This window comes from Clytia hemisphaerica, unplaced genomic scaffold (genome assembly GCF_902728285.1).
Source record: "Clytia hemisphaerica strain Z4C2 unplaced genomic scaffold, Clytia hemisphaerica genome assembly, whole genome shotgun sequence".
Lineage (NCBI taxonomy): Eukaryota > Metazoa > Cnidaria > Hydrozoa > Leptothecata > Clytiidae > Clytia > Clytia hemisphaerica.
Window position 1 is genome coordinate 14,893 of NW_027103871.1, and position 20,197 is coordinate 35,089.

General features: G+C 35.3%; 1 protein-coding gene and 1 long non-coding RNA gene across 2 annotated transcripts; both read left to right on the forward strand.

Annotated features, from left to right (window-relative positions):
* The first annotated feature begins 13,336 nt into the window (after window positions 1-13,336).
* On the forward strand, window positions 13,337-13,592 carry LOC136808327 (uncharacterized). Its single transcript, XR_010846866.1, has 2 exons — window positions 13,337-13,374; window positions 13,557-13,592. It is a non-coding gene; the product is annotated as an uncharacterized lncRNA (long non-coding RNA).
* Window positions 13,593-17,985: 4,393 nt separating this feature from the next.
* On the forward strand, window positions 17,986-19,302 carry LOC136808318 (uncharacterized). Its single transcript, XM_067064851.1, has one exon. The coding sequence runs from the start codon at window positions 17,986-17,988 to the stop codon at window positions 19,300-19,302; it is 1,317 nt and encodes a 438-aa protein (XP_066920952.1).
* Window positions 19,303-20,197: the final 895 nt, after the last annotated feature.

Genomic DNA, 20,197 nt, shown 5'->3' on the forward strand with positions numbered 1-20,197 from the left:
TATCCTTGACGACCATTTATGTTGCAAGTCATTATCTCTCCAGGACTAAAAAAATTCTTCACTTGTTTGATACGGATTCAGCTGCTTCTTTGATGTTGCGTTCATCTGAGGCAAGGCTGTTGGATCTGTTTGAATCTGTAGGTAATCTGGTTCGTCTAGTCTGGTTTGTGGCAGTTGATCATCTTGAGTCTGTTCAACTTGGTGGGGCATAGGTTGTAGTGGTTACTGCATAGCTTGCTGTTGTACGCCTTCGTGTTCTTGTTGAAATGGCATGACAGTTTCGTTCTCAAAATCTAAAGGTGGCACCCAGTTGTTGTCCAAAGGCTGATAGTTTGTGTTTTGTTGATGTGATTGTTTTTGTTGTTGTTGTTGTTGTTTTCCAAGTTGATAAGTGCTTTATCAATCGCATCAAAGCGTGTTTTCATCCACTGCATCACTTTGACCAAGTTGCAATTGCAATTTGGAATCTGTGTCATGTTTGGAGTGGATGCAATACTGAAGGAAGGCATTGCTCCAGGAAGTGTCCAATTGTGCTCAACTGAGGTATTTGATTTGTTTCTCAGGAATGTTGCTTGTTCGGGTGTTAATGGTTTGATTGGCTTATGGTGAATTGTTTGTTCTGGAGTGTTGGCTTTCAAAGGTTATGGAGTGTTGGGTTTCAAAGGTTTTGGAGTGTTGTTTTTTGCTGGTTCTGGAGTGTTGTTTTTTGCTGGTTCTGGAGTGTTGGTTTTTGCTGGTTCTGGAGTGTTGGGTTTTGCTGATTCTGGAGTGTTGGGTTTTTCTGGTTCTGGAGTGTTTGGTTTTGCTGATTCTGGAGTGATGATAGGCTCTGCTGGTTCTGGAGTGACGGGCTTTAATGGTTCTGGAGTGATGGACCTTGTTGGTTCTGGAGTGACAGGCTTTATTGCTTCTGTAGTCTTTGGTGTCGTATGTTCTAAAGTGTTGGGTTTTGGTGTTGTTTTTGCCCTGAGTTGTGATTTTTGTAGAAATTTGGATGGATCGAAACCGTCGTTGCCCATGCTGTTTGCAACTTGCAACCGTCTTATCATAAATCCATTCACTTCCTTCATTTGCGTGTCCTTCTTCAAATTGAATCTGTTGATTGTATCCCTTTCTGATTGACCCATCTCACGAGGCTAGAAATAAATATAATGAAAATTGTAAATATTCTTTTAGGCAAGTTTTTTGATTAAATAATTTCACAGAACAAATTTTTATCATTGAATCTTCATAATTTTTCCAAAACATATTTAAAATTGAAATTAATTTTGAACGAACAGTCGATTCAATTTTTTATTAAATTCTGGCAAACCAGAATTTTTTTTAGTTTTGGCGAGAACTTATTTTGGCGAATCAACAACTTTTTTAATTTTGGCGAGGACTTATTTTGGCAAATAACGGCGTAAATCTGTTCTATTTAACCTTATTTGAAGCTTTTTTATGAACTCAAGAAGTTATTTAGGCAAAATACCAAAATTTTAAATTTTGGCGAGAACTTAATTTGGCAAATGACCTGAAAAATTAATTTTGGTGGGAACTAAATTAGGCGAGTTCGAGTTTTAGAGAATTAGATTTTCTATTAAAATTTCTTTCTCTTCCTTTAATGTATTTTCTTTTATTTACTAGCTATATTGATGGATCCTAAGAAGATTGCAAATCACCCCCAACCCAACGTATAAAGAATAAGAAGAGTAAAATCACTTGCTTATAAAGGTGAATAATTCCGCTTTCTTTTCAATTTTCTACCTACCAAATAATTATTGACATTATTATACAGAAGAATTTTGAATATCAGAGTGTTTTTATTTTGACAATTATTTTTTAGTTGCTCCAGTCGATGGTCAATGCTGGCAGAAACGCTGAATAAAAACTTTATTTTGAAAGTCCCAAATCTGGAAAAAGTAAGTCGTCTGTTTTACCTCTGCAGGGCCACTATTGTCCACTTCACAGTCTTTTGACCTTGCTGCTTTTGCTTTGGCAACCTTGGTTAATCGTTTCCTTGTTTTTTTGATGATCACTTTCTCGACAGTTGGTTTAGTAATTGTAGTTGATTTGGTACTTGTAGTTGATTTGGTACTTGTAGTTGATTTGGTACTTGTAATTGATTTGGTACTTACAGTTGATTTGGTTTGACTGGTGTCTTTGCTACCTCAGCATAGGTTGTTTTGGCTGATGCCTGAAAGTAAAGGTTTGATAAAATACTTCAGCATGTCTCAAAAAAACCTCAAATATATTTTTTTAATATTAAGTTTTTTTACAGTGATGATGATCCAAGATTAGAGAATCACTCCTGTGAAAATGGTAATTATACCCCATTTCAAAAAGAAGTTGATTTTTTCATTTTCGTTTTTCCTTTTTTTCCATTTTCTTTTTTGCTTGATAATATTCCACTCACAAATATCTTTTCAACGAGCACAAAATCACAACTTGATTCGTATTCTATCAAAAGTTACAGCCATTTTTGTCTCAGCTGCAAATTATTTTGAGACAGACTTTAATTGATCATTTAAAAATGCTAATTCTAAAACAAGTCTGTACACGAAGAATGTTTTCAGAACATAGTTGGCAATAGATCACTAAACTTCAAAGTGCTGTAACCGTTTAAGAGAGGTAAGGTGTTCAGTAAGGTTCAAATGTCTCGCATTAAGATTCGGCATAATTAATGTCTTCTACCCTTCTCGTTTTAGTGCATTGGGAGGAAGAAAACAACGAAAGAAGAAAACGTATACGTCTACTCATCTTAACGTCTTAAATAAATTATTGTTATACCTTGGTGTTGGTTTTCTCAGTTTTCTCAGTCTTCTCGATCAACTCTTTCTTCGTTGCTAAAATATAAAAAAAGTTTAATGTACTTTAGGCGTATGACCTTTTCAACTTTTTCTCGTTTCGGAAATTTTTGCAATTTTATTTTGTAAGTTTATGCTTGCGAAAAATTCTAAAATTTTTATTTTAACTTGCAAAAGTGTGTACTCCTAAATTAGTAGCCTGGGAATCCAAGCTCATAATTTTAGAAAAAGCAAAAAATACCTCACCTCACAAAGTTCTAAAATTATAGAGCTTGGTGCAGGTAGATTAGTCTGACACAGAATGTTATAAACAATCTGTGTGTGAACCCTTGTTGACAGACTTTCTGAACTTTGGAAACCCAGACAAACACACATAATCAACTTACCATAAAAACTCTTTTCACAAGCTCTAAAGACTTTCAAAACTACCAAAAACCATATCAAAACATCAGCCACATGTATTTAGACTTCCAGCCAACAGCCATTTTGTTTCTAAATGAATCTATGTTTTCATTTTCATTTGTTTTCCTTTTTTTTTTGCAGAGTCAGCTTTTTCCATAAATTATGCGTGCGCATCGAAATTATCAAAATGCACGCGAAAGTACTGCTAAGTACTACGCCAAAAGCTGGCCAATCAGGCCGAACCTGCATTGCAGGGAAAAGTCTCCCTGCAGGCGAGTTACCTGCGCCAAGCGTTAAACCAGCAGCAAAAATATCATAAACTAGACTGTGAAAAAAGTTTAACGCTTGGATTCCCAGGCTACTAAATTAGTTGATCTTTTATAATAACAGTCAGAGAAAGGTCCCATCCTGAAGAATTAAAAAAATCAGTAAAACATTGCGTCATTATTTAGATGATCTGTAAAGTGTAGAAGAGGCTTTCTGGGGGAAATTGTATATTCTTCGGAATGAGACCTCTCATAATAAGAAATCTAATGTACCGTATTACTGCAAGACGAACGAACTACTTTCTGCGTTCAAACTTTTGCGCGGACGAAAAATCGTGAAATTTACAACATTTACTCTCGCGAATTTAGATTAAAATTTGAGAATTTTCTCATGAAAAAATGGCTTACAGGGACAAAAACTTCTTGGTTTGACTTGAGACATTTATTCTTTGACTTATCATTATTAGTCTTCTAGCAGGCTAAAAAGTTCCATGAAAGTTTAAAGTTCAAAAGATTTTCTATTCTATTTTGTCAAAATATTTTCGCGAACAATGGCCCTTCCTAGAAATTTAAAAAACATCTTCTCTCACGAAAATCGCATAAAATATGCATATTTTGAATAATGTCGTGAAAGTTTGAACGCCTTAAGTATCTGAAGCCTATTAAGTACACGAAAAATGTTTTCTTACCGGCCATTTTCAGCACTTCACCACGAACTTTCTCATCTCCGTCCATAAAATGTCCAACTTTTACAACTTCCTCCTAAGTCACTTTCTTTAAAGGCACAATGACGGTAGCATTGTCACAATCACAGTAAAAAAAAATATTTTTCAATGCGGCCATTTTAATAGATAAATTGATTGGTTTTTGAACTAAACTAACAAATCTTGTCACAATTTTGTAAATCAAAAGCGAAAGTGATTTATTATTTTCGCGCCCTTTATAATCAGCTAATTAACTCCGTGACGTCATTACAAAATTTGAATTAATCAGCTGATATTTTTTGTATGTTGCTGATTGACGTCATTGAGAAGTTTGAAACACGGGAATTCGAACGTTTTCACATTTTCCTTTGGTCCTTGCAGGTCCGCCATTCGATTTATTCAAACGTTTGTTTATCCTACAGTTTTCAACTAGCTTTTTTATATGAAAAAATAACACATCAAGAAGTAGCTAATGTCCTTAAAAGCCTCAAAGTCCACAAAGCACCAGGTCATGATGCCATACAAAATAAACTTCTCTCCACACTTTCTCCTATTCTTATATCACCACTATCTTCTCTTTTTAATGACTGGTTAAATAATTCCATTTTTCCAGATACATTAAAAATAGCCAAAATCACAATGATTCCTAAAGTAAAGAACTCCAAGAAAATTTCCGACCATAGACCTATAAGCCTTTTACCTGCCATAGGTAAACTTTTTGAAAAAATTTGGCTAATAGAATTAATTGCTGGGCTGAGGAAAATAATATTATAAATAAGGAACAATCTGGCTTCAGAAATAAAAGAAGTACTGTAGATAACCTTTTTCTTTTATTAAATGACTTTCAAGCAGCAAAAATAAAAGGTGAAAGAATGCACGCTGTGTTTGTAGATTTCGAGAAAGCCTTTGATAAAATAAACCACTCTCTTCTTCTATTTAAACTAAACTCTCTTGGAATCCCTAAATATCTTTTATATATCCTACATAGCTACTTAAAGGATAGGAAAGCATACATAAATTACTCCCATTTTAAATCTGACACCTTTTCTTTGAAGGCAGGAGTTCCACAAGGCTCCTGCCTATCACCCATTCTTTTCTCCCTCTTTGTCAGTGACATACCTAAACCAGTAAATAATAAAATTAAAATGTCTCAATTCGCAGACGACCTTGCTACTTGGGAAAGATACAAGAAAGCCTATGTTTCTGAACTAGATGAATATGTTGAGATCTTATTTGACTGGTTTAGCAAATGGGGCTTAGTGGTAAATATGGACAAAACTAAACATATAAATTTTGGTACCAGTAAAATGTCAATCTGGATCAGAAATGTTAGACTCAAAAAGGATAATAAAATAAAATTCCTAGGTTTACAACTCGACAAACAATTAAATCTCATCACACACATTTCCGATAAAATTAATAAATCATACCACATACTAAACTTTCTTAGAACCCTTAAAAACCAATACCAAATGTCAAAAAATAAATTATTAATGCTGTATAAAAGTCTATTAAGATCAAGACTGGAATACTCGCATATTTGTTTACTAAGTATCTCCAAAGCCCAAATGTATAGAATGGAGAAAATCCAAAATCAAGCTCTGAGAATTATATTAGGGAGACCTATGAGAACGAGAATAGCAGACCTTTATCAGGAATCAAAAGTGTCATCAATAGAAAACAGATTAAAAACACTTGCAAAAAACTGGCTAACCAAAAGTGTTGGAGTTCTCCACCACCCTCTAAACGTAAACAACTTCATGACTAGACAAAACCCTGAAAAGCCAACACTATTTGAAAGATTAACTTCTTTATAAAAATCAACTCTCTTAGAAATATATATATCTTTTTCTTCTTATCTCATATACTCTCTTTTATTCTCTTTTATTTTTTCCTTTTCTTGTATTTATAATCATATACAAAATATTTATTACTTTCAACATAATCTTGAGTAACTCAATGTTACTCTTGATTTTTATTATGCACCTTAATATGTATTTTCAAGCATTCACTTTTATTACGTTATTACGTTCTAGTAATACCTTATAAGTCATAGAGACACAACTTTTTTCCATCAAAAACATTTTATATGTACTTTATGTACATCGTTACGTTTTAGTAAACATTTTAACCCATTAAGTTAATATTATAAACCTTATATATGTATTATATACATACCTTTCTTTTCTTTTATTAAATAAATCTATCATAAAGTCCATGCACTTTCTCGACCACTAATAAATTAAAACTAATACTCTTCTAAAATCCTCTTAATCCTTACTTAAAATTGAATTAAATCCTTACTTAAAATTAAATTAAATCTCTTACTATCTCCATGTCTTTTCCACTGTATATTTAAATTTTAATCAGTAATTCCACAAGTTCAGTAGGCTGGGTACAGAAACTTAAGTAAAATAACAAAAATCCCCAATGGGTAAAGGTAGTTAAAAGAACTACAACACCCCTAAACACCAACTTCACAGATTTTATTTTATTTATATTAGTACTTGTACGTCCGAAGTTGTAATAATATATTAACATTTCCTTATACATCCGCAATTGATTTCTTGAGTAAGGAAGCTATTGTCAAAAGACTATTGTTGTTTTCCTTTCACGTTTGAACTATTTCACCCACCCTATTTAAGATCCTCACCCCTAATTGATAGCTGATCTCGTTTATATCAACATGTCTGGACAGCGTCAAGTGGATATCTCGGAAGATGAAAGAGTTGAAAAATTCTTCAGCTAAGGTTGCTCTTGTAAGCAAAACTTACTTAAGCTTTACAGAGGTTGATGCTAAGCAAATAAGGAATGATATGCTGGAGCTTGAGGATAAGGAACGTGATATGGCGATAATTGATTTTCTTTTTACCCAAAAGCCCAAGACTGGTGACAAAATACAATTTTCTATCCGCGGGGTACATGTTTGTCGCAAACGTTTCTCTTTTTGTACACTGTTTCAAAGACACTTTATTCCGCTATATCTGCAAACATTTTGATGAAAATGGTCCCACCCCACGCGTTCACGGAAATTCAAAGAGACTGCCTCATAACGTAATTGATCCGGTTAGTACAGAGAGGGCCAGGAATTTTATAGAAAATTATGCGCTAGCGAATGCTATCTCTCTCCCCGGCCGTTTACCAAATTACCGTGACAGTGAGGCCAAACTTCTTCTCATCACGTCGTTCGAAACAAAAGAGAGTGTTTACAAACAAACAGTACAAGGAATTGTGCATTGAGAACAATTTTGATTTTCTTGGACTAAGTTCGTTTGGTCATTTATGGAAGACGCAGCTGCCGAATGTTCTTATAAAAAAACCAATGGGTGATCTTTCCTGGGTGTGCCAACAAGGCAACGAGCGACTCTTGCGGTCTCATTTGAATGACAATGAGGATAACGATGAAGAAGACCACGACAAAGCCCAGGATGAGCAAACCACCCACATTATTGAAGCAACTCTAGAGGCTCGGTATTATCGGGCTCAGGTATTATTTTATTTCTTGTAATGAAACGCAAGGGGTCACTCGCAAGAGGAGAAAACCATCCATATATCGCAGTGCGTGAAGGGGAAATGGGGTTAAGCCAAAGCGTCTGTCCATTGTTTGAATGACATAATTTACTATTGCTCTCTGTATACTATAGGAAAAAGAAAACGACGGAAAAAGAGGCCCGATTTGCGTTTAGTTTTCTTTTGAATTTTTCCAAAATAACCCCTAGAATTGAAGACCAAATAGGACATAATGGCCTGTCATTCGACAAAACCACCTTCAATAGTACTTAATACTTGATTTCTAAGGTTTTCATAAAAGCTTTCTTTAGAGAGAGGGAGGGGCGGTTTTTATCAAAAAAGTTCTAAAAATAGTTCATACAAATTTGAAAAATGAATTACAGTACCAATTTAAAAAATATCATAGTTAGAGCACCCACAATCTAATACAAAACAGAAATGTTAATTTATCCAAATATGCAATAATTAAGTACGAAAAAAATGTTAAATTCAAATATTTTTTTCTCATCAAGGTGGAAGAAGCAAGAAGACAGGCAGCAAACTTTGAAGATGCCTTTGAGAAACACGAACCTTGCTCATTCAAAGGCCTGGCCCATTACAGCTGGGATTATGCCCAGCAACATTACCCATACAACCCACTTCAGCCGGGCCCGATTTTCTTCAAGACCCCAAGGAAATGTGGGATATTTGGGATATGCAATGACGGCATAAATCTGCAGTATAATTATATCATTGATGAGATTTGTACAACAGGCAAGGGTACCAATACTACCATCAGTTACTTCATCACTTTTTAGAAACTTATGGGATGGGGGAAACTGATGCTTATGTACATGCTGATAATTGTTTAGGTATAATAATGCGAATAAAATTCCAATTCCAATTATTTAGTTCTTTAGATTTTTTATTTATTCTAGTTCTTTAGAAACAAGCAAACAAAGAATTTCTTCTCCATAAAAACAAGCAAACAAACATTTGGAAACATTAAACTAAAATGGCCTTATCGGTTAGACGCAACTGATATCGACACTGACATGTCTACCAGCTCAGAGTGTGACTTCAATGAATGTTATTTAACTGAAACATTCTTCCAAGTAGTATCTATTTTCAATAAAAACAAGCAAACAAAGATTTGGAAACATTCAACTAAAATGGCCATATTGGTTAGATCCAACTGATATGGACACTGTTATATCATTCTGCTCTAAGTGACATCAGCAAATGTAATTTAACTGAAACATTCTTCCAAGTAGTATTTTTTTTCAATGAAAACAAGTAAACAAATATTTGGAACCATTAGACTAAAGTTTTGGAAACATTAGACTAAAATGGCCATATCGGTTAGACGCAACGGATATGGACACTAGCATGTCATCCAGCCCAGATTGACCTAGATGAATGTAATTTAACTGAAACATTCTTCCAAGTAGTATTTCTTTTCAATAAAGACAAGCAAATAAAGATTTAAAAACATTAAACTAAAATGACTGACATATCATCCAGCTCAGAGTGACTTCAATGAATGTAATATAAATAAAACATTCTTTCAAGTGGTATATCTTTTCAATGAAAACAAGCAAACAAAGATTTAAAAACATGAAAGTAAAATGGCAATATCGGTTGGACCCAACCGATATTGACACTGGCATGCCATCCAGCTCAGAGTGACTTCAATAAATGTAATTTAACTGAAACATTCTTCCAAGTAGTAATTTTTTTCAATAAAAACAAGTAAACAAAGATTTGGAGACATTAAACTAAAATGGCCATATCAGTTAGAAGAAACCGATATGGACACTAGCATGTCATCCAGCTCATGGCGAATTCAATAAATGTAATTTAACTGAAACATTCTTCCAAGTAGTATTTCTTTTTATTAAAAACAAGTAAACAAAGATTTGGAAACATTAGACTAAAATGGCCATATCGGTTGGATGCAACCGATATGGACACTAGCATGTCATCCAGCTCAGAGTGACTTCAATGAATGTAATTTAACTGAAACATTCTTGCAAGAAGTATTTATTTTGAGAAAAACAAAAAGCAAACACATATTTGGAAACATTCAACTAATATAGGTGTACAGTTAGACACAACCAATATGGACACTGCCTTGTCATGCAGCTCAGAGTGACTTCGATGAATGTAATTTAACTGAAACATTCTTCCAAGTAGTATATCATTTCAATAAAAACATTAAACTGAAATTGCCATATCGTTTAGACGCAATCGATATGGACGCTCGTATTTTGCTGATTTCTGCTGACATCAGCAAAATTTGAAAAAAATGATTATGCAAAAATGTTTTTATTAATGATATGCAACTTTAGTCCAAATTTCATGTTTATACCATTAGCCAAACTGGAATTATTTAAAAAACAAATTTTGCTGACATCAGCATATTTTGGTTTTTGCGGTTTTTCGCAAAATTGGTAAAACCTAAATTTTACTAACACCGATTTTCATGTTCTACATCGTAATGCACTTCTTTTAAGGTATAATTAATTATGCTAGGAGGGGTGGAATTGCCTCTGAGAAATTAACGAAAATTTGGACACGCATTAACTTACCCGAGTCCTCTAAGTGACTTCAGTGAATGTAGTTTAACTGAAACATTCTTCCAATAATCATTTCTTTTCTATAAAAACAAGAAACAAGCAAACAAAGATTAGGAAACGTTAGACTAAAATGACCATATTGGTTAGACGCAGCCGATATAGACACTGCAATTTCATTCTCCTTTAAGTGACATCAGTGAATGTAATTCAACTGAAACATTCTTCCAATAAGTATTTCTTTTCAATAAAAACAAGCAAACAAAGATTTGGAAACATTAAACTAAAATATCCTTATCGGTTAGACGCAACTGATATGTACACTGACATTGACATGTCTTAAATGAATGTAATTTAACTGAAACATTCTTCCAAGAAGTATTTATTTTCAATAAAAACAAGCAAACAAAGATTTGTAAACATTCAACTAAAATGGTCACTTTGGTTAGACCCAACTCATATGGATACTGTTATTTCACTCTCCTCTAAGTGACATCAGTAAATGTAATTTAACTGAAACATTCTTCCAAGTAGTTTTTTTTCAATAAAAACAAGTACACAAAGATTTGAACATTAGACTAAAATGGCCTTGTTGCCGACCCAAAAAAATATTAGCGTTTTGATTGGTCGAGAGCATTGAATTATTTGCAATATTTCATATTTCTCTAGTATGGAAATATGACCGCGTTGACTTTTGGGGGACTGGGTAAACAGCGGGAGAAAATCAAAACAAACCAGCCGAAAAGAACTGACTTTCTGAGAAACTAACTTGGGAGTCAAAGGGAAAAACGCAACAAAAATATTTTCAGATTAACTTTTACCTTGGAGTTCTTCCATAAAAGACACTAAAATCTAATTTGATGAACTAAGAAATTATAAAACTACTTGAGACCACCCAAATATTTTCAGCTTTTGGTATAAAATTCGTCCGTGTGATAACCAAAAAATTTGTTATCAATGCATACAAAAAAAAGATTCTTGAATGTTTGCCAATAAGATTTCTCATAACATAGCAAGGGAAGTGAAATGTCTTGTATTAAACCAAATGACGAGTGATTTTTATAAAAGTTCTCTCCTAATTCTCGTTCTCGACGAGCTACATCTTTGAGTTTTCAACTCAACAATCATTACATTTTCCTTCTAAAATTCGAAACATTTAAAGCTTGACGATAATCAAGAAAGTTTCCAAATTGTTTTGCTCTTGGAAAAATGATGTTCTTTAACCATTATTACAAGCATACATTTCCATCATGGAACTCCTTTCCTCTGATATTCTTTTCCATGCATCGAAACAAAAACATAGAAAAAGACTGAATGTTATCAATCTGATTAATCCAATGATGAAAGGTTCCTTCTCTATCGGACTGTACACCATCTGCATTTTGAATTATCAATCTAGAAACTTTCAAATACATCTCTGAAAAATCTGCAACTCTTCAAAACAAAACTTCTGGATCGAAAATGATCGAAAATGCTTCTCTGTTTTGTTTTTGTGTGAATATTTTCGAATGTTTTATTGTTGTTTTTGTAAGATCTCTAGAAATGTAATTTGATTGGATTATACATATACATACAATATAAAAGAAAGTCCGAAAATGTTCATTTTGACTTTTCAATACATGAAAAACAACAAAGTGAGTTTTTTTTAAATTACAATATTTCGTACTCAAAACTAGTACATCATTCAGGTAAAAGCTCTCTTACAAACGTGTCGATGAGTTTTATGTAAAAATCTTGCTAATTAAAACAATTAAAATTAGAAAATGTTCACTAGGGAATAGAACAATTAATCAATAAAATGTGGTGAATAGTAAACAATAGAAAAATACAAGACATGAGTAAATAATTAGTCAAAATCCCAATGGACAAAGAAAGGCTAAAACAAAGAGGCCTGAATAGGAGGCAAGACGATAGAAATGACTGAAGAGACAAAAATTAGACAAAACCTAGGAAAAAAGATATAAATCTCTTGAGGCTTTAAGGCCGTGGTTCGAAATAGGTAATTTTCTTTTAATGTATAATGCTTCTTTTATAAGAAGAATGTTCCAATTTGAGGCTGAATCGATGATCTTTGTATTGTTCTCTTCGCAGTTTAGGTAGTAGTCTCTCGTTTCAGATTTTGTCAAGTCCATGATGTAGAAGATTGGTCATGTAACGCATTTCTTGAGAACTGGTTAGATGATCATAAATTGCAATATTACTTGACTTATTCTTATTAGAGGTGACATGCTCCACACAACGCTCGTGAAGATTTCTATCTGTTTTACCAATAAAGTCGGCACTTCATCCAGGAAAAGTAAAGTGGTAGACGGCACTTGATTTTAAAAGACTTGGTGTTTTATTTTTTTATATTTGTAAAAAATGATAACTTGTTTGTAGAATATATCACTTTAAACTTTATTTTCTTGTCGGGCTGTACTTGTAATGTGATTCATCAAATTTTTAGTATATTTAAAAAAGCAAAAATATTTTATAGTTCAATTTTCAGTGTCTTTTTGTCCCCAGCGTCTTTTGTTTTCCCAGTGCTTTCTTTTTCAGCGTCTCTTCTCTCTTGTGCATTCTCGTGTTTCATGCGTCGTTTGTTTTGTTCTATGTTTTAAAGTCATTTATCTATGTTATCAATTATTTCAAATACTTTGTCAGTTATTATCATTTTGTCATTTAGTCATTATCTAGTAATTAATTATTTCACACGCATTTTATTTAATCATCATTTGATTTCTCAAGAGTGTTATATATTCATTGTTTTTATATCTTGTCAAACTAGTTTTTTTGTATCAAATCTACAGGGTGTCCCTAATAAAAGTATCGAGTTTGAACATGCGATTGAGTAAAAAAGTTTGTGTGTGTTATCGCTAAAATATAAGAACGTTCTCCATCACATATTGTTACGTAATGACAAAGAAAAAAGAGGGAGAGCTTAAAATACAATTTTGTGAATACACACTTAAAACTTTCTACTCAATCGCATGTTCAAACTCGATACTTTTATTAGGGACACCCTGTATTATAAAAAGGCCAACTTTTTCTCACTCGCTACTCAGTCACAAGTTGACTATGAGAGAGTCAACATCAATATGACTTTAAATGACAAATGACAAATGAATATTTTCACTGGCTCACATTTCCAGCACACATTCTTGGCCAGCTGGTAGGTTTTTCTTGCTTCGTGTTTGCACTTTTTCTGTTTTCTTTGTTTCTTTTTGCATAGTGACTGTTCAGGCCTTAGGTTAAGTTAAGTTAGGCTCTACTTGTCAAATACATTTATAATTCAAGGCTCAATTTATTTTGTTAATTAGAAACTTAGGAATTTTCATTCATTTTATTTTTTAGTTTGAACTTGAACCTCAATATCAATTCATCAATCAACGTTACAAATTCTTGTCTGTGTGTGTGCGTGGACTTACATTCAAACAGAACCCATCTCAACATCCGCTGATCGTGCAGCAAATCGTCAATCAATTCAATTCATTCTTTCAACTGAATCAGTCAAATCTCTCAACTTATTATCAACTTGTTCACGTTACTCAATTTACCTGAATGTCAAGACGTAATCTTCGTCGGATCGATTACAAAATACTCAACTCTACTGGGCAGCTAGTCGAGAAAGTTGCCACGTCAAAGGAGTCTTCAACTGAATTTCAAATCTACTCAACAAAATCAACATTCAACGAGATGCCATCTCAATCTGCAATCAACATCAAAGTCCTTATCCAGGAGGTAGCTGACACTATTGACGAAAATCCTGTCGAACCTGGAGCTGACTACAAAGACGTCATCGAGAGGTTAATCGAGTTACGTAAATCCATTCGTTCCAATGAACAAACAAACTCTCGTTACTGAAAAACCCCCGATCCAATCTTGACAACAACCATCCTAGAGACACTCAACGTGATGAAGGATTACATCAAGAATGCTACCAGATCCAAACGTCATTTTCAAATGGTACAAGCAAAGCAGGAAAGTGATGCTGTTGACCGTAAGGAAAAATCACTTCTATTCTCAATAAAAGATTCTAAAAATTCTATCGAGGAGCTTATTACTCAGTTCTCACGCCAACCAAAAGACTGTTCCAACGAGGAGTTAATGGACATGAAATCAAATCTATCATCACATATCAACTTAGTCAATGAAACTTCAAAACGTCTTGAATCCATCTCTTCAGCTGAAACCAACAATGAAACTACTACAGAAGCAATCCAACGTCTATTGGAACGGTATGATCATTTGACTTTATTAAAATCTGTGTACATCAGAGATCTCAACAAAGAAATCGATGACCGTCAAGTCTATAAGCAAAAGTTGTTTTCTGAATCGAACCTGAACATTAAACTTGAGAAATTTTCTGGATATTCAGATAGTATCGATATTTATACCTTCAAGTCAAAATTTGAAAAACTACATTTCAAAACTACTCCGAAACATCTACTTGCTGATTTACTCAAGAATAACTATCTGAAGGAACCAGCCCTGAGTTGTGTCAAAACTCAAGATGACATAGACGAAATTTGGGATCGACTGAATCAAGCCTATGGCAACGTCATGCTCATCCTCCAAAGAAAAATCAACCAACTGACGTCATCAAGTTCCATTCAACGCTCCAAAGACACTGGATCAATCATTGAATCAATGACCAATAATTGTCAACCTCATCAAGGACCTTACATCTTTGGCAAGGGAACATCACGTCGAGAATTATCTGTATTACGGTGGTGCAATCAACAAAGTCTATAACCTGCTTGGTGATGCCAGGCTATCAAGATGGTTAACACAGATATCAAACGTCACTCTTACACCTGAGGAGACTTGGTCAAAACTGTGCACCTTCCTCGAAGATGAGCTGAAAATCCAACACCAGAAGCTGACAGTGAAATCAAGCATTCAAGACAACAAGACCGATAACAAACGTCCAAACAACCAAGATTCATCCAAACGAACTGGATCAAACCAAGACTCATCAAAGAACAATGGGACTCAGAGGTATGGATTTTCTTCTTTTCCTTCCATACCTCAATCTGAGCCCATTTGCTTTATCTGTGGTGCAAAAGACGGAACTGATGAACATGTATCCACTCTTGGTCCTGGAGGCACCAGGATTCTTCAGTACTACACCTGCAAGAAGTTTGTAGAATTAAGTCCAGCTGATAGACTCTCGTTACTAAGAAGCAAAAGATACTGCTTTCAGTGCCTTTTTCCAGGTGCTGATGCTTCATCACCTAAGCACAAAGAAGGGAGATGTCAACGTGATTACACCTGCCCAAATCCTATCCACCAGAAGTATCCAACCAAAAAACACGTCCTTGTTTGCAACGACCACAAGGAGGATCAAGTCAACAAAGATTTGTTATCAACTTACAAACAACGCTGTGTCCGAAGCTCCAATCTGCCAGAATTTTCCAAAAACATCAGTTTATCATTTCATGCACATGAATCGTTCAAGACGACTCCAACATCTGGTGATAAAGAATCAACTGACCAGCGTGGTATCTACATGCTACAAACAATCTCAATTGACAACACCCCATAGACTATCTTCTATGACACAGGGTGTAGTGACTTTATCGTCAAACGTTCAGCCATTCAATCACTTGGTTCAAGAGCTACAAAAATGTCATCCCAAGTTACGTCCATCGGTGGAGTTGGTCAAACATCATTGCAGTCATTTGGAACCTTCAACGTCAAAATTCCAATGCACGATGGCAATTTAGCATCATTCAATGGCATATCACTTGATACGATAACCGCTACCTTTCCACAGTATCCACTCACTGATGTTTACACGGAGATTGCTCAAAGCTACCACTCATCCGATCATTGTTCAACTCAACTTCCATCTGTACCTTCAAGTATCGGAGGAGATGTCCACTTCATGGTTGGTATTAGCTATTTACGATATCACCCAAAAGTCGTATATCAACTTGCGTCAGGACTGACGATCTATGAATCAGTTTTCAACAACCAAGATGGTGGTCGTGGGGTTATTGGAGGACCTCATGAGATTTTCACGAAAATCCATCAAACATTCTTCAATCAAACCAACTTCCTTGGATTTTTGAGTGATCAATTATCATTGTACCGAACTGGAATTCAAGTGAATCCAGATGTCAACAAGTTATTTTCTTACTCATCGTATCCCATCAAGCAATTCGAAGAAGAGATAGAATCAACTGGTTCAACCATATCTTATCGGTGCATCAAGTGCAGAGAATGCAACGATTGTAAGAATTCAAACATCCCAGAGGAAATCAGCATCAAAGAAGAATATGAGCAGAACATCATTGATTCTTCTGTTAAAATCGACCCTGATACGAAAATTGTCACTGCAACTCTACCCTTTGTTGCAGACCCTCTCACAAAGTTGGCACCAAACAAGACCATCGCCCTGAAGATATATCACCAACAGCTTCGAAAACTCAACAACTCTCCATCAGATAAAGTCGAAATCATTTCATCTGAAGCAAAACTTCAAGATCTTGGTTTTGTGGACTACATTGAAAATCTTAATGCTCAACAACAATCAATGCTCAAGGACACATCGATCCACAACTTCATACCTTGGAGAGTCGTATGGAAAGCTTCATCTGTCACAACTCCTTGTAGAATCGTTTTCGATGGATCACATCCAACATCAACTGGCTTTAGCATCAACGATTTACTGGCTAAAGGTCACAACAGTCTCAATAAACTCCAGGAAATACTCATCCGTTGGACAATCCATCCCATCGGCTTTCATACTGACATTAGAAAAATGTACAACACCATTAGACTCCACGAATCCCATTGGTGTTACCAACGTTACCTCTGGGAAGAATCACTTGACTCAACCAAAGCTCCAAAAGAAAAGATCATAAAGACTTTGATCTATGGCATTCGTCCAAGTGGCAATCAAGCCGAATACGCCCTTCGTTCGATCTCGACATCCTTCAAAGATCAATATCCTAAAGTTGACGAAATTCTTCAACACGACGTCTATGTTGATGATTGTATAACAGGTGCATCAACTATTCCAGATGCACACCAAAGAGCTGATGAAATTGAATTGAATTCGTCCTGAGTCATGGTAATTTCAAGCTAAAAGGAATCACGTTTTCCGGATCTGATCCACCAGAACAGCTAACGGATGATGGTGTCACAATTGGCGTCGGAGGCATGATATGGCACCCCAAAACCGATGAGCTCTCAATCAATATATCCGAATTGAATTTTTCAAAGAAACGTAGAGGGAAGAAATCAACTGAAACCATCAATATCATCCCATAACGATTGACAAGACGTCACTGTGCTTCTAAAGTCGCAGAAATCTTCGACCTTACCGGACGAATCGCACCAATTGTTGCCACTCTCAAGCTCAATCTCCACGAACTTTCAACTCGACAACTCGACTGGGATGATAAGATTCCAGACGAAGTTCGCCCAATCTGGCTAGATCATTTCGAGATGATGCAAGAGATTCCAAATATCAAATTCAAACGTGCTGTTATTCCCTCAGATGCAACTTCATTAAAAGTCAATACCGTAGATTTTGGGGATGCATCTCAATCACTCATCTGCACTGCAATTTACGCTCGTTTTCCTCGACCTCATGGGGAATTTTCATCACAACTCATTTTCGCCAGAACGAAAGTCGTACCAAAAGATTACACTCTACCTCGGGCAGAATTATTTGCTGCTCTCGTAAACACTCACACAAGCGAAATCGTTAAACGATCATTGAAAAGTCTTCATGATTCATCTATCAAGCTGACCGATAGCCAAAATTGCAATGTACTGGATAAGCAATGACGACAAACCTTTGAAAAAGTGGGTTCGAAGTCGCGTCTTAGAAATCCTTCGTTTCTCGGACAAGAAAGATTGGTACTACGTTCCAACAGATCAAAACCTTGCAGACCTTGGCACCAGAAGAGGAGCCACATTCCAGGATATCGACCAATCATCTAATTGGATCAATGGACATCAGTGGATGAAGCAATCACAGTCATCATTTCCCATCCAATCAGCATCTGAAGTTACGATCACCAACAAACAGATGGCTGAAATCAACAAGGAACATACTATCGTTCAAAGTTATCACATTTTATCATTCAAAGAAACATCTGAAAGGTATAAATTCTCTCAATACCTTCTGAACCCAAATCAACACAAGTTTTCTACAGTTATTCGTATCATGGCAATCGTCTTCAAGTATGTTTACACTCTACTCAAACGTACAAAAGATAAATCTCGTTCCCAACTCACCATGATGAAACATTCAACCATTCTCATTAACGATGACGAGATCAAAGCTGCCGAGACGTATTTCTACAGGAAAGCATCACAAGAGATAATTCAATTCCTTCCAAAATCAAAATATGAAAATATCACCAGACTCAACGACAATGGAATCTTGGTGTACACTGGTCGAATCCTCGCCGATGATCAAGTATCCATAGTTGGACGTTTCACCAAATCAATGAAAGATTTATCTTCGACATCCTTTTGTGTACCAGTTATAGACAGAAGATCACCAATTGCATATAGCATCATCCTCGACACACATTGGAATCATCCAGAAGTCAGTCATGCTGGGATAGAGTCCACACTTCGCTATGTCCTCAAGAAAGTTTACATCCTTGAAGGTCGAATTCTTATCAAATCCATCAAAAGTTCGTGTCAACGTTGCAAGTTTTTGGCCAAACGAACCATCGACATGGCTATGGGTCCAATCTCCAGATGCAATATCACCATAGCTCCAGCATTCTTCTACACCCAAGTCGACCTATCTGGACCGTTCCAATGCTACACACCACATCACAAACGAAAGACAGTTAAAATATGGTTGGCTGTCTTCTGCTGTTGCTCTACATCAGCTGTCAAAATCAAGGTTATGGACGATTATGGAACAACATCATTCATCCTTGCTTTCAATCGCTTCTCCTGTGACCACGGTTACCCGAAACGACTTCTTTGTGACGAAGGAGGTCAACTCATCAAAGCCTGTAAAGAAATGCAACTTGATTTCATTGATATCAAATCCAAATTGATGAAACAAGCACGTGTTGAGTTCGAATTATGTCCAGTTCAAGGCCACTCAATGCTATAGCCCCCCACTTTTTTGCAAAAAAAAAGAGTGAAAGAGAGAAAGAGAGGGTGAGAGAAAAATAAATTGGCTACGTTCAACAATGAAGCCAAAACGGTTTAACAATCTTTCTTTGCTCCATATCCATAAAAATCTAACGGATAAACTTTATTTAGATGAAGTTGGTAGAGAGTTTGTGTCGACTCGAGAGCGTCGTTTTAGTTACTTTTTTAATCTCTTTGATTTTTTCATTCCAATAACTTCATAAAAATTAAATTTAGATCACTTCTAAGCCAATGTAGATTACCATAATTTCAAAAATAATTTTTCCGGCCCGTCGGCCCCAACCATGGTGGGGCCTCCTTAGTAAGTATAATCATTTAGATTACTCACTTTTAAAACCGATTCGCCGGCCCTGTTCTTTGTGGCGCTAGCTAGCAAGCTAAGGGCGCAAAGGTTTTGAAAAAAGAAATGAAGGTTATTTTTTCCTAGTCTCATTTATTGATTTTGTCACCCCTGTTTTTTCAACGCCCCCTCGAAAAATGGCTCGCACCCCCTCCCTGCCATAACGCGACTGTGTATTTATAATGTGATATTTTTGAGATTTTATTTGTGTGACGTAATTTTTTCATGCGGAATATAAAAGAGGTTGATATCCGTCACTTGTTTTGATTTTTTTTTAAATTTGTTTACACATTTACGTGCCGTACTCAAAGATTACTCTAAGGTCCCAAATAATAGGATTAGAAAACAACAAACTTGATTTATTTTGCACTACATGAAGTTCCATAATAATTCATAAATAAACTGATGTTGAAAGGATGGTTCATTTTTATGACAAAATTTGTTTTGTATTGGTTATAGTTGTATTTCTTCTCGAAAGTTTATCCAAAAAGCTCATGCTGCATAAATAATGAAG